Source organism: Podarcis tiliguerta, assembly GCF_965153285.1.
Source record: "Podarcis tiliguerta genome assembly, chromosome: 4".
Taxonomy (NCBI): Eukaryota; Metazoa; Chordata; class Lepidosauria; order Squamata; family Lacertidae; genus Podarcis; species Podarcis tiliguerta.
In genome coordinates, this window is record NC_139537.1 from 59,012,310 (window position 1) to 59,024,730 (window position 12,421).

Below are 12,421 nucleotides of genomic sequence, written 5' to 3' on the forward strand. Positions count from 1 at the left end.
AAAGGAACTCTTGCATTTTAATATCCAATGCAGATATTTCACATTTGATCGTGCATGGGAGTTACATAAAGGTATCTATATCAAATTCCTAGGTTGTTGCAGAAAGAATAAATTTGGTTGCTAGATAAGAAATGACACCTTAACCATTAAAAACTCTTGCTTTGTAATCTTCAGGCTTCCACATTTCAGTCACAAGGTGCAACTAAGCACACCATCAGCTGCTTCTATAGGTTGCTGAACTGATGCTAGCTAACATTTCAGCATGGCTGAGATCCACAGTGAGCTAAATGATCTTTAGCAAAAATCTGCTCCCTCAGGCTGCTATTGTTGCCATTTTATGATGTCACTTCACTATTTCATCATAGATCCAGCAGGTCCAAGTACCAGTTCAAGCCAAGTGGTGAATTAGGAGCTTGGTAGATAAAATATATGTAATCATGTCTTCTGAACCTATGGCTGATAAATATCAAATTCCAAACAATGTAAGCTAGGTCCGTTTTTACAACCAGTGAATAATAAATTCTCATGCCTAGTCAGATATACCAGCTCCTTCGTACTTAGATGGACTTTTCTATTACTACTGCTATCAGGAAAAGGTTCTAACTCTCGCCAGGCACTCTGTTATGGCTGGTGAAATGGTACAGTTGATTTAGAAGAGCTTGAAAACTAGCTAAAATTTATTTTCATAACCAGTACTGTGAACTGTGAACCCAAAGAGGGAGAGGTTGTTTACAAATGTGCTCCCAACCATGGTAGATTCAATTCAGCAAGTTTGTGATAAGATTTCTCTAATTTTCAGAGGGATAGCTGTATTAGTCCACTGTAGCTATTTATGAATGGTGGAAGAATCCAGATTCTTTGCTATCTTGGGCTCATTTGCTATCTGGGCTTACTTCTTGTACACAGAGGCTATCCTAGCCATGCCTTCAGGTACATTTTTCTTTTAGTAGGGGTGGCGGAAGCAGCAACAACTGTATCTGCAGTTATGATTGCATATTTTTCCTAATGGAAAATCATGGAAATCACTTCAGCTGTTTTTGTTTACCACTTTGTTCATGTGTTTCCATTCTCTGTAAAAATATGTAAGCAATCATAAGCTTGATTGCTCTACATGGAAAGGAAAATAAACTGTTTTAAATCAGTTCATTGGGGAAATTCATACCTATTATGACTTGAGTCCAGATGTTTGCTGTTTGCATTTTCAGTAATAGCACAACTAGTTTTATTTTCCAAAAAATACAATACTATAAAATGCTCAAATACAACTTGATAAAAATGGAAGAAATACACTGATGAACAGAGTTCTAAACACTTTGTTTCTTCTTTGCACCAGAAGCACAATATATTGGAAGGCTTTAAAGTCCATGCATTCATTGTTCAGGATGTAGTGGAATCGTTATTCCCAGGCAATAATGATTTTGCTGAAGTTAACAAAAACTCCTTTGTTAGGTGCACTGGAAAACAAATTTTGAAAGTCAGTAATGTGGATATGGTTCTTTGACATGACTTTTTTACGACATAAAGTTAACTAACCAACAAGAGTTACAAACTCGGTGAAAGTTACTTCGATGGTCATGCAAACAGAAATCTGCTGCTGGACAGTGTTTTCTGTTTGGATTCTAAAAGGCCACAATTTAAAGACAACAAAGACATTTCTGCATGACAGGGGGAAAATGCACAATTTTCTGTTAGTGGGAAACCCTTTACTATTTTTTAATTGTGACTTTATTATCTCTCTCTCTCTCTCTCTCTTTTTCTTTCTCTCTCTCTCCCCCCCCCCCCCATTTTTGCTGTTGAGGATAGTTTCCGTTTCACCACTTTATCACCTATACTCTGGGAGATACAATAGTGGAGATGTATACTGTAGCACTGGTAGAGACAGGAAAAAATAAATTGAGGAAAGGATCAAGAAATGATAAGGCATTGCTGAAAGTAGATATCAGGATTATTTGAGGGGATAGATAAATGCTCCCTGCAGCACTAAAGTTACAGCCATTGCTCAGGTGGTAAAGCTAGTATTAAAATTTGAAGAGCACAGCATGGTTCAGACTTGGAATGGAGATACAAATTGCTAGAGATGGCCAATATGGTGCCCTCTAGGTGTTGGGCTACAGCTCAGCAGGGATGCTGAGAGTTGTAGCTTAGCAACATCTGGAAAGCACTATTTTGGCTATTCCTGTTATAGGTTGTGGTTAATAGGCGATACATGCACTGTTCCAGTCACACAAAACTCTGAGGTTTCCAGCAATTTAAAAGCACTCGTTTTTTACGTACTAGTTTTGTCCCCACAAACTCTGGGAGAAACTCCAGGAAAGCAAAGCCAGCTAATGTTTTGAAAAGTGCACAAGCAAGAATACACACAACTCAGCTCCCTCTTAATTATTTTAAGTTATGAAAAAGCAAGACACAAGCCCCCATGCTTCCCTGAACTTGAAAATATTAAACTAATATGGATTCTGGAGTTTTAGTTGGCCTAGCAAATGCATTGCCCTAATACTGATTATGGAGAATGTGAGTTCCTTTTACACCTCCCACAGAAGCCTCTGGCAGGCTTAATCTAGTCTGGAGGAGTTCTGCAAAGATTTATGCAGTCTGAAGAAAAACTAGAGGGTTCATACACTTGCAAATTTCAGCAACTTCTGCCAAAAAGGAAAAGTAATTTTTAGATTCACCATAAGAATGAATTTGTTTTATACAAAGTGCCTCTGAACCCAAAGCACAGAATGAAGTGGAAAGAACAACTCAGGTTATATATATATATATATATGCACATGCACAAATATAAGGTGAATCTTGGGCTCACGCACACATCTTGTGTTTATCGAGCTACTATGAACTATAGAATTTCTGAGTGCAAGCTTTTCTCTCTAGTGATGCACAAAGCAATTTGTTCTTTAGAATTTTCATAATGTCCATTATATAAAGGAAGTTCTCAGACATTTATAATACATAGATATAAAATAATTGATTGGAGGCAGAAAGTGGGCAGGAACAGGCATATATAGAGTGCCAGGAAAACATTACATTTTCAGGATTTTTCTCCTACATCCATTGCAATGCTTAATAGCACCAGTAAAACTTTTTTTTAGATTTATTACCCACTTCACCAGACAGACACAGGATGAGATACAAACAGTTTAAAACGAATTACAATCACAACGAGAGTGGGTTCTAGAAATATGTAATAATGCATAATGAAGGTGCCAGACACCTCTGTTGGGAGGGAATTCCAAACCTGCCACAATTATGGGAGTCAAACATTTAATACCTTGTAGTTGATGGTGTAAAGCATTTACACATGTTTTAAGTTGCGAATGGTGCATTTACAAAGCTCTGTGAGAATAATGCTTTTTAAATGTTTGATAACAGCACATTAATTTGCCATCACTCCAAATAAGGAGTACAAGGCATGGTTACTGTTTGATAAAGTGCAAAAAATTGTGAAATTCTAGTCTTGATGAGGTGGTGATACAGGATTTCCCACATACTTTGCTTTTTCCATCTCTTGCAGGTGGGAGGATGCAAGGTACTTGCATTCACACTGATATCAATGCTTAACACAATTTGCTACAGACAGTAGCTAAATCCTGAAGCTCTCATCAATAAAAAGTGAACTTACTGCTATTGTTAGTTACTATCCTAATTCTAAGGAGCATGCCACGAACCCTGTCCTCACCAGTAATATATTCAATTGAGTAGTATAGCTTTTGTAATGTTGTATTTTGCGCAATACTTCAAAACCACAAACTTGCCAACACACATTTGTGAACCATTAGTGGTTGCATATTATGCACGGTAAAGCTAAAATGTTGAACAAGAAGACTGTGAAATTGCTTTATTTCTGCCCCTGGGGAAAATTGGGTTCAGGGTGGGAAGGGAAGATCTCAAATATACTATTGCCAGGTAGAAGAGTAAACATTACCAAAGAAAGTAGCGTGTTCCTTGAAAAGTTCCATCATGCCTTCCTATTTGATCCCCTTCCAGCTCTATTCCAAGGTAGTCCTCTTCTCTCCCCAAAAGTGGTCCCAAATACTTAACAGTTCCCTTGCTGATTTTTCCTGCTGGGCATGAAAATTTCACTAGGTTTCCAACTTTCAAGTCTGTAACATTCCTGGGTGCAAATGGTCGTCTTGATAGTGCCGCCTTATCTAGACAAATCCTGGGATAAAAAGTTGTAGAAAATCAATAGCTTTCCTTTAAGACGTAAGAGTCCTTTTTTATTTTGGTACTCCAGCACAACTTTATTATTCAGACTCTTCATGATAACCAAAGAATCCTACATATCTTATGAACAAACTACACATGACGGGAAACCTGGGACTGAATCCCAACAACTTTTTGCAGAAACAAAATTGGATTGGGCCATGTTGTTGAATGTTTACCCTCACAATTCCATTTCCTTCAGTCAGTGCCCCCTATCCCCAAGCCAATGTAGGAAGCGCAAGGATAGACACCTATATTGTTCCCATCTTCTTCCCATTCTAGGGATAATCACAGTTCTGTAAATATTTAAATAGGAGAAATGCTCACAGGGGGGAAAGATGGGTACAAAATGGGTGCCCATAGTTTTCTCTCCTCTTCCTTCAAAGCTTCACTGGATGGTATTTATATCGGTGAAATGACATGCAAGAAAGTGGTTACACGCCTCTCCCATAGTACTGTGGTTCTTGTACAATTTGTGGATCCACACTGCTGGTTTAAAGTGTATAAAAATACCTGAGATGTGATCACAGATCTCTCACATCATGTCTACTTTGGCCCTTACAGGTACCTGAGAAAAACAGTTGTTTTCCTTGAACTTAAGTAAAAGAGCCGTGATATTTTTTTTGGGGGGGGGGGTAACAATAACATCTGTTCAAATTCTTTATTCTAACAACATGTGGGAATCTTCATGCACAAAATTAGGGGACAGCTGGCTGCTATTTGGTCTGCAGAAGAAACAAGACACAGCCCTGCTATTCTGATGTAAGCCACAGCTCTGATGTTACAGGGAAGTTGCAAGAAAAATCTTTTATGTAGCAGGTTCTTTCAACTTCAACCAGTGGTAGCTGCTGTACACATTTTAACAAAATCAAACTCCTCCTCTCTTGGCAAAACATACTCTGTGTTTTAAACGGTAGTGATACATGAAAGAGACTGAGGACAAGCTGCTTCATTTGTCTCTAGGAAAGCAAGGAATTAATTATTATCCTTGTAAAGTATTTGTAAAGTAAAATCCTTGCAGTATTTGTGGAAGATTTGGATTTAGGTTTGTCCATGCCTCTCTTTAATAGCATTATAGAAGGTCTTTTTAACAACATTGCAGGACAGATAAGAAAGGCAAAGGAGGAGGCAGAGGTCTAAAATGCTGTATGTGGGTCATGGAAGGGTCCTGGTCAGAAATAGAATATCGTTCATTGTTTTTAAGTGCTTTTATTCTATGGTTTTGCCATAGGATCACCAGGTTTAATGAAGTGTGGGATAGAAATAGATTTTCACTGTACATAGCTTTGCCTTTTTTATGTGGAAATTGCAGAAATAAAGGGCCACATTCCCTCATGGCCAACTTTTCAAAGCCTGCATTCACATGGTGTTAGGTCCAAAGGCAAAAATGGGTGCAGCAATGGAAAAAAATTCTTTATAAAATATGACACGTTCCAGACACACAAAGCCAAAGGCTTCTGCATGCACAGGCCCCTCTCTATTGCACCAAGCAGGCAAGCAAGGGGCATTGGCACAACTCAAGGGCACATTCCACTCCAGCAGAATTACTTAGAGGGCGTGGAGTAGGGCTGGTGAGGTGTGTGACCTAGGGAGAGTCCTGAAGGGTTAGGGATCCCCCTCCCCTGTGCTAAAGAGAATATTTGGTGGTGATCTTTTCCTGTAATTTGTAATGTTAAAACCACCATGCAGTAAGCTTGGATTGAGATTTAGGTATGTTTTAGTGCCTATCTTGGTTTTGGCTTACTTAGCATTAAGGGACCCCCTATGCTACTGCTTCCCCTCCTATTCAATGGTTTTGCTGCGGCAATCAGTGTACCCACAGTTGTCAATGCAACACCTGCCACTCATTCAGTTCCACGTAGTTCTCACAGCCCTACCTTTCTGAAGTGAGCTTAGCATTATATCCATAAATTGAAACAATCCTAGCTGTCGCATCTTTGAGCGCACAGAAGATCACGATTGATCTCATCTAATGTGCTGGCTGACATCTATACACAATCAGAGCAAAGGGGAAAGTCAGTCCTTGATCTTGTGATGAGCTCAAGCCCAGCAGACATGTTTCAGTGCTTTCCTGCTTTAGCTAGACTGTTGCTGAAGAGTTACTTGACCTCTTTGCATTCATTAAGTTGGCAGTACTACACAGTCTGGGGTCTCAACCTTTTTCTTTACAGCAGAAAACTACATTTACAACACAATCATATTCATGTCCATTCAATTCTTACCTGCTTGGATAATATTTATTGCAAGTGTCCACTTGAGAGACACCACTCGAAGATGAACTTGAGATGTTTTGATCATAGTTCTCATGACTTGTTTGATTGTGTTGAGTAATGCAAGGAAAGTTGATGCTGCTCGCCTCTGTGACCTCTTCAGATGCATCGTCTTGATTAAATAATAAAAAAAAATTACACTGCAGATGTCTAATCTCCCTGGAGACCAAGAGATGTGACGATAGACTGCTCTGCCTCCTTTCTTTTAGCAAATGTTTGTGTCACTGGGGAAGTGATAATTCTGCATTGATTTGTTTGTGATGTCAATAAAAGGTTTATGAAACACAATTAAAAAAACATTAAAAAGCTGCTCAAAAATTTGGATCAAATCTAGTTGCAATATTTTGTTCAAGGATGCCCAACTCAAATAGGTAATGTGGAACCAGTTCCCTACCAACAGACCCAACCAGTTCCCAATTATATTCTATAATTTTGTGTGCAAAAAACTAAAAAACCTTATCTCACCTCAGATACTTAAGTTGTAAAAATCTAGATATTTATCCTGGAAACCATTAAAGTGCATCAATCTATGGTTTGTTTGGTTGTTGTTTTTTATGAAAAATGCTAGAACACTGTAATTTGCACAGCCTGCTCCAGTGCACTCAGTTTGATCAAACTTCTCTTTACTTGCCACACTATCGCTAATTTGAAAGGGGACAAGGGAAGAGACACTGATGTGGCCTCAGTCATTGGCTAGTCTGCTTCATAGTCCTGGAGATGTCATTTGATGTACTGGGGATTCTTGAAGGCCCTGATAAACTCCCGGGGCTAAAGGTTTGACTTTCCTGGTTATTTCTGTGCTCTTGGAAAAATGATATGGAGTTGCCAAAAGCACATTCGTTCAAATAATAAGATATACCACTACAGATATATTGTGACAACTCCAAGGATGAAAATAATAGTTAAATCTATTGGTCAGATAAGAATAGATGAGATAAGAATGGTCAGATAAGATAACCCTGAGATAATCTTCTGAGGCCCTTCTTCGTCTGCCTCCTCCACAACAGGTCCAGAGGGTGGCAACACAAGAACGGGCCTTCTCTGCAGTGGCTTCCCATCTGTGAAATGCTCTCCCCAGGGAGGTTTGCCTGGTGCCTTCATTATACAACTTTAGGCGCCAGGCAAAAACATTCCACTTTAACCAGGCCTTTGGTTGATTTGATTGACATCCTATGCCCTTTTACAAATATGGTGTGTGTGTGTGTGTTACTGGGTTGTTGTTTTATTTTGATTATGTACTTTATGGTTTTATATTCCTGCAGGCATATGGCAGTATATAAATTTTAATAATAATAATAATAATAATAATAATAATAATAATAATAATTAAATTGGACTCCCAGCTCCAAGGTTAGTCTTTTCTTCAGTTGTCTGTCTGAATGCCTTTATGATAATGTAAAATCCTTACATAGCCATCACATTTTGTGGCTGTTTTGCCAGTACTGAAAACAGTATGTTGACCAATGTTCCTTTCCCCCATATTGGACGAATGCAGGGAGTCTACACTTTTGAGGTTCTTAATTTATCCCAATCCAATAAAGCATGCAGATGCATTACTAAAAGCAATAACACCCAAGCTCAGATTTTTTCCTATATTTTGGGTCCACTGATATCTGGCATGTTTTGTGGGGAAAGGCCATATCCAAAGCAAGTAATGTTTGGAGGAAGTATTTCACAACTCTAAGCAGCCAAATAGATCTTACTTTTCACTGACTGCATAAAAAGAAAGCTGAAAACAGAAAACCAATTAAGTGATTTTTCTTTCCATATGAAGATTCATGGGAACATGCAGTATACTTTTTTATTATTTTCTGTGCTAACAAGGCAAAATGAGAAGATGTGCAATTGCATATTTTAATTACCATACCTTTTAAGTCTCTGTTTTCTTTTGCTAGCCCTGTGTCACAGTATCCAGAAATCAGAAATTCTGTAGATTCACTATTTATGGATGATGGGGAAGAAGCATTTTTCCTAGAACGTTCTTGTATCTTTTCTAGATAAAAATAAAAGCCTTGCTTATTATCAAATTCTGCTTAGATGTTTTAGATATTATAAAGCAATAATATTTCATTCAGTCAATCTTTTTAAATCACTGTTGATGCAGTCTATTAAAACGAAACTATTTTTTATTAAGCACTGATACTTTAATTATTAAAATGATGTATTTTCAAAAAGTGAAATGTCTTTTCCGTTTGTTGGTTGAATGTCTTCTGAAAGAGCAACTTCCTGCTTTATTATTAGTATTTTAAATTAAGATGTGTGAAATACACTTTGGCTTTAGTATAGCTGGGAACAGAATTGTCTTATCACAGATGCCACATTTAAAATAAACTGTAATCAAATGAGTAACATTAGATACTCATTGGAAGAACTTAATGTAAAATAAATATACAAACTGCTGCTAGTTGCACTGATCTTCAAGCACTTTTAGTTTTAAGAAAGCTATTTTATAGCTATTTGCCATGATTCAGCATTGCTGTGACCGCAGTAGAAAGTTGAAGTCCCTTTTCTGTAGTGCTGGATCTCTTTTTGCTAACCATCAACTCTGACAGTATTAATTACCTGTTGAGGGTTAATCACCTTTACAGTTAATCAACAAATACCTCTTCTGGCATTTCGAATTCCAATAAAGATTTGTTTTGGTGAATTTCACTGTGGTAGTATTGGTGTTAATGTTATAGCTTTGCCTCTGATAATTTATAAAATACTTGGGATAATTGTTGAGGGTATAAAGATGTACCTAATGACTAGAGACAAGATCTTTTTAAATGAAAACAGTCATTCTGGGCACAAACACAGAGGCAACCCAGAATGATGAGGTGATGTATATCTCAGACCTTTCTCTCCATGATAGGATTCATATTGAAGTTGGTGGTTGAAATCAAGTTCATTGTCACTATATCTTCAGTGATTATGATTATTGTTGTTATCATTATTGAAAACCTGTTAAATGCACTTTATCCTCTTAAGAAACCCCAGGACCAGGTCTATCTGATTGCATGGCGAGTAGCAACTATTTTTTATACATCAGCCAGTGCACAATAGTGATGGATAGGGGCCTGTTATAGTCAGTCTTCCTCCTGTATTAGTTACATTGCAGTGGACACATGATGAACCCATGGAGAAGAATGGGCTCAATGAGCAGTGGTGTAGCATGAGTTGCCAGCGTCCGGGGCCACACAGAGAGGGGGTGGGAGTGAGGGAAACGGACAGAGTATGCATGCACATTCAACTGCCTAACGGCATCTGCATCGCTCAGAAGATCACAGCTGCAGAGACAAGAAGAGTCGTTCCATTGTCTGCAAAGGTCACTTCCTAGTTTGCACAGAGGAGCCATTTTCAACAGAGCCCAGTGATGAAACTGTGAATTGAGGCAGCTGTATTGAGGTGTTGAAATTTTGTGCCCCTAACAATTATGCACTTGGGACAACTGCCCCTGTGCCTGCCCATGCTATGCTACTGCCATGAAGCTCTGCTATAAAGTCATTGCTCAAAAGTAACTGGTGTTAATGTTGTTAATGAGATGTGGCCTCCTATCTTTGCTGGAGCAACATACTGGGCTGTTTACTGATCATCGTAAGAACCCAAGCAATATACCATAATGGTGGTTCCTTTACCATCCTGTTTGCCAGCAACTGTATGCACGAGCCATTCATATTTCCTCTTTACATCCCATAGCTCTTCTTTCAGCCTGTGGTTTTCCTCATTCAGCTGGTGGCCGATTTCCCTCAGTCTCCTGGACTCAGCTCTTAGCTCACAAATCTCTTCATGCAAGGTCTGCTCATAAGTGTCTACTGGATCATGTCTGCTGTGCATCCTATTGATCTTTAGAGGGGGAAGAATTAGTTTAAACTGTGTTTTGATTCTTGATCATGAAGGAGGAAAGCAATAAAGAGTAGAAATCAACATATAAGAAATCAATTGTTTAAAGCATAACTGATCACTTCTGAACTGCTGTAATTCCCAGGTTGGTTAAAGTTTTGCCTAATGGATTATATTCATGTGCAGAGAAATTGCACAATGCACCCTACCTGGTCCTGTGCCAATGCAGACTGCAGGACAGGTTCTTATGTTTGAATTTCCCATGTAAAAATAAATTCTAAGTCACATAAAATATAGCACATTGCTTAGAGTTGCCGTGGCAAAGTAAGTGAACAACGAATTTAATAAACAAACAAACCAAACATGCAAGTAAAAAGGCCAGAACTCTTTCTCTTCTGTGGTACTTTTCTGCAAGCAGTGAGTTTATCATTCTTTACACCATGGTTTAGCAGTGAATGTGTAAAATATGCAATTATTTTATAAAACATTTAGGAGACAAATACATACTAAGAATGTTTAAGCTCACAGTTGTAGGCATAAAACAAATGAATATCACCCGTTGACTAATTATAGCTTTGGTTACTGTTTGATACATGATTAAATATATATTACCTGTCTTCTACCCCACTTAAAGAAAAACACAGGTTTAAAATTAAAGTATATAAGTTATAATAAAGGATTGTCTCAGACCCCTTACCTTTTTCTTCAGATTAAGATTTTCTTCTTTAGAGTCTGCTAACTTCTGCATATAGTCAGATTTTAATTGAGCCATTTCATTCTTCAGTTGTGAAATCTCCTCATCTGCCTTTGCTAGCTCTAAGACCGCAGTCTCATTGGCTTCTTGAAGATCGGTGATCTGGCTTTTAAGGTTTACTGTGTATCAATATGCAAAAATATTCAGTATGCATCGTCTAGTCACATTTAAGGCCTATTGGGCTTAAGACTTTAATGCAAGATACACTTACCTGGGGAGTAAGTCTCACTGAGCTTATTTCTCAGTAGACGTGCATAGGATTGCAACTCTCCTACTGAAATAAAAGGGACTTCAAAATACTTAGCTTGCATCCCAGGACTACACTTGTTTCTCAGAATGAATTAAAAGTGTGCATAAAAATACAGCCTTGCTTGAATGGTGCCTAGTATTTGTAGAGGCATAGGATACACACTTTGCGCAAAAGACTCATGCACTGCAGGGGTCGAACCAGATGACCCTCAGTGTCCCCTCCAACTCTATGACTTTGACTTTGAGTAAAGTTTTTGGGGAAAATTGTACAGCTTGAAATGGTTTGGGGTGGAAAGTTTGTTTACTTGAGTGCATTTAGAGATTTTAGCAGGGAAAAGGGAAATAATGCATTAAGCTGATGCTTAAATTTATTGCCATAGTGTTGGCTGTCTGTAGCCAGTGTTAACCAATCAGTTGTGGGATTGTAGTGGTGCCAATAACATGAACACTTATCCTATAGTACTTAGAAGGAGAAGAACATGGTTTCAAGGTTTTTCTAAAATGCTATTTGAACTTTCACAGAAATTAATAAATGTGGGTCATCATGTGGACTGATGCATATGAAAACCAATTAGCACACATTCAAATGGAAATTAAAATAAAGGCACTGAATGTTGAATGATGAAATTAACAAGCCTACATGACTTCATACCAATCTGTTGCTGTAGAATTCCGGGAGAGTTGCATTCAAATTTTGGCAGGCTACAAGTTGACAGCTCTTCATTAAGAAATTCTATCTCCTTTAAAAAAAAAAAATTGCATTAGTTTGTTCATTTGAAATATTCCAGTTTCAAAAACCACATTTTTTATTACACGGAGAAGATAAAAATATGGCATTCTATTTGTAATTCTGAATATGTGAATTCTGAATTCTTAATATGTGCTTTCCCCATACTTCTGAGTTTTCTAAATTGATGTCTTACAATATATCTATATAAAGTCACACATACTTATATCCATCTGTGTGTGTGAGATACACACACACACACACACACACACATATATGAATGATGCAAACAAGTGGAGGCACTAACAATAAATGATTGGATTGATAAAATCTGGGAGTTTGCAACAACAGCAAAATTGGGACAACCTCTAAGAACAAAGGAAATAACAAGATATT

General features: G+C 37.9%; 1 protein-coding gene across 7 annotated transcripts in view; it reads right to left on the minus strand.

The window, feature by feature from the left end:
• Positions 1 to 1,185: 1,185 nt before the first annotated feature.
• The window catches only part of LOC310676718 (uncharacterized protein), a 32,428-nt gene continuing 21,192 nt past the window's right edge, over positions 1,186 to 12,421 (minus strand). For 6 of the 7 annotated variants that reach the window (XM_083438830.1, XM_083438824.1, XM_083438828.1 and 3 more), the window contains exons 5-11: positions 11,951 to 12,038; positions 10,993 to 11,168; positions 10,091 to 10,298; positions 8,341 to 8,466; positions 6,426 to 6,585; positions 3,923 to 4,159; positions 1,186 to 1,454 (exon numbers count right to left, since the gene is read on the minus strand). In XM_083438830.1, the coding sequence (XP_083294956.1) occupies positions 1,397 to 1,454; positions 3,923 to 4,159; positions 6,426 to 6,585; positions 8,341 to 8,466; positions 10,091 to 10,298; positions 10,993 to 11,168; positions 11,951 to 12,038 (1,053 nt within the window). In that variant the 3' untranslated portion in view covers positions 1,186 to 1,396. The remainder of the gene's footprint in view (positions 1,455 to 3,922; positions 4,160 to 6,425; positions 6,586 to 8,340; positions 8,467 to 10,090; positions 10,299 to 10,992; positions 11,169 to 11,950; positions 12,039 to 12,421) is intronic. The other variant, XM_083438829.1, reaches the window with a different exon arrangement.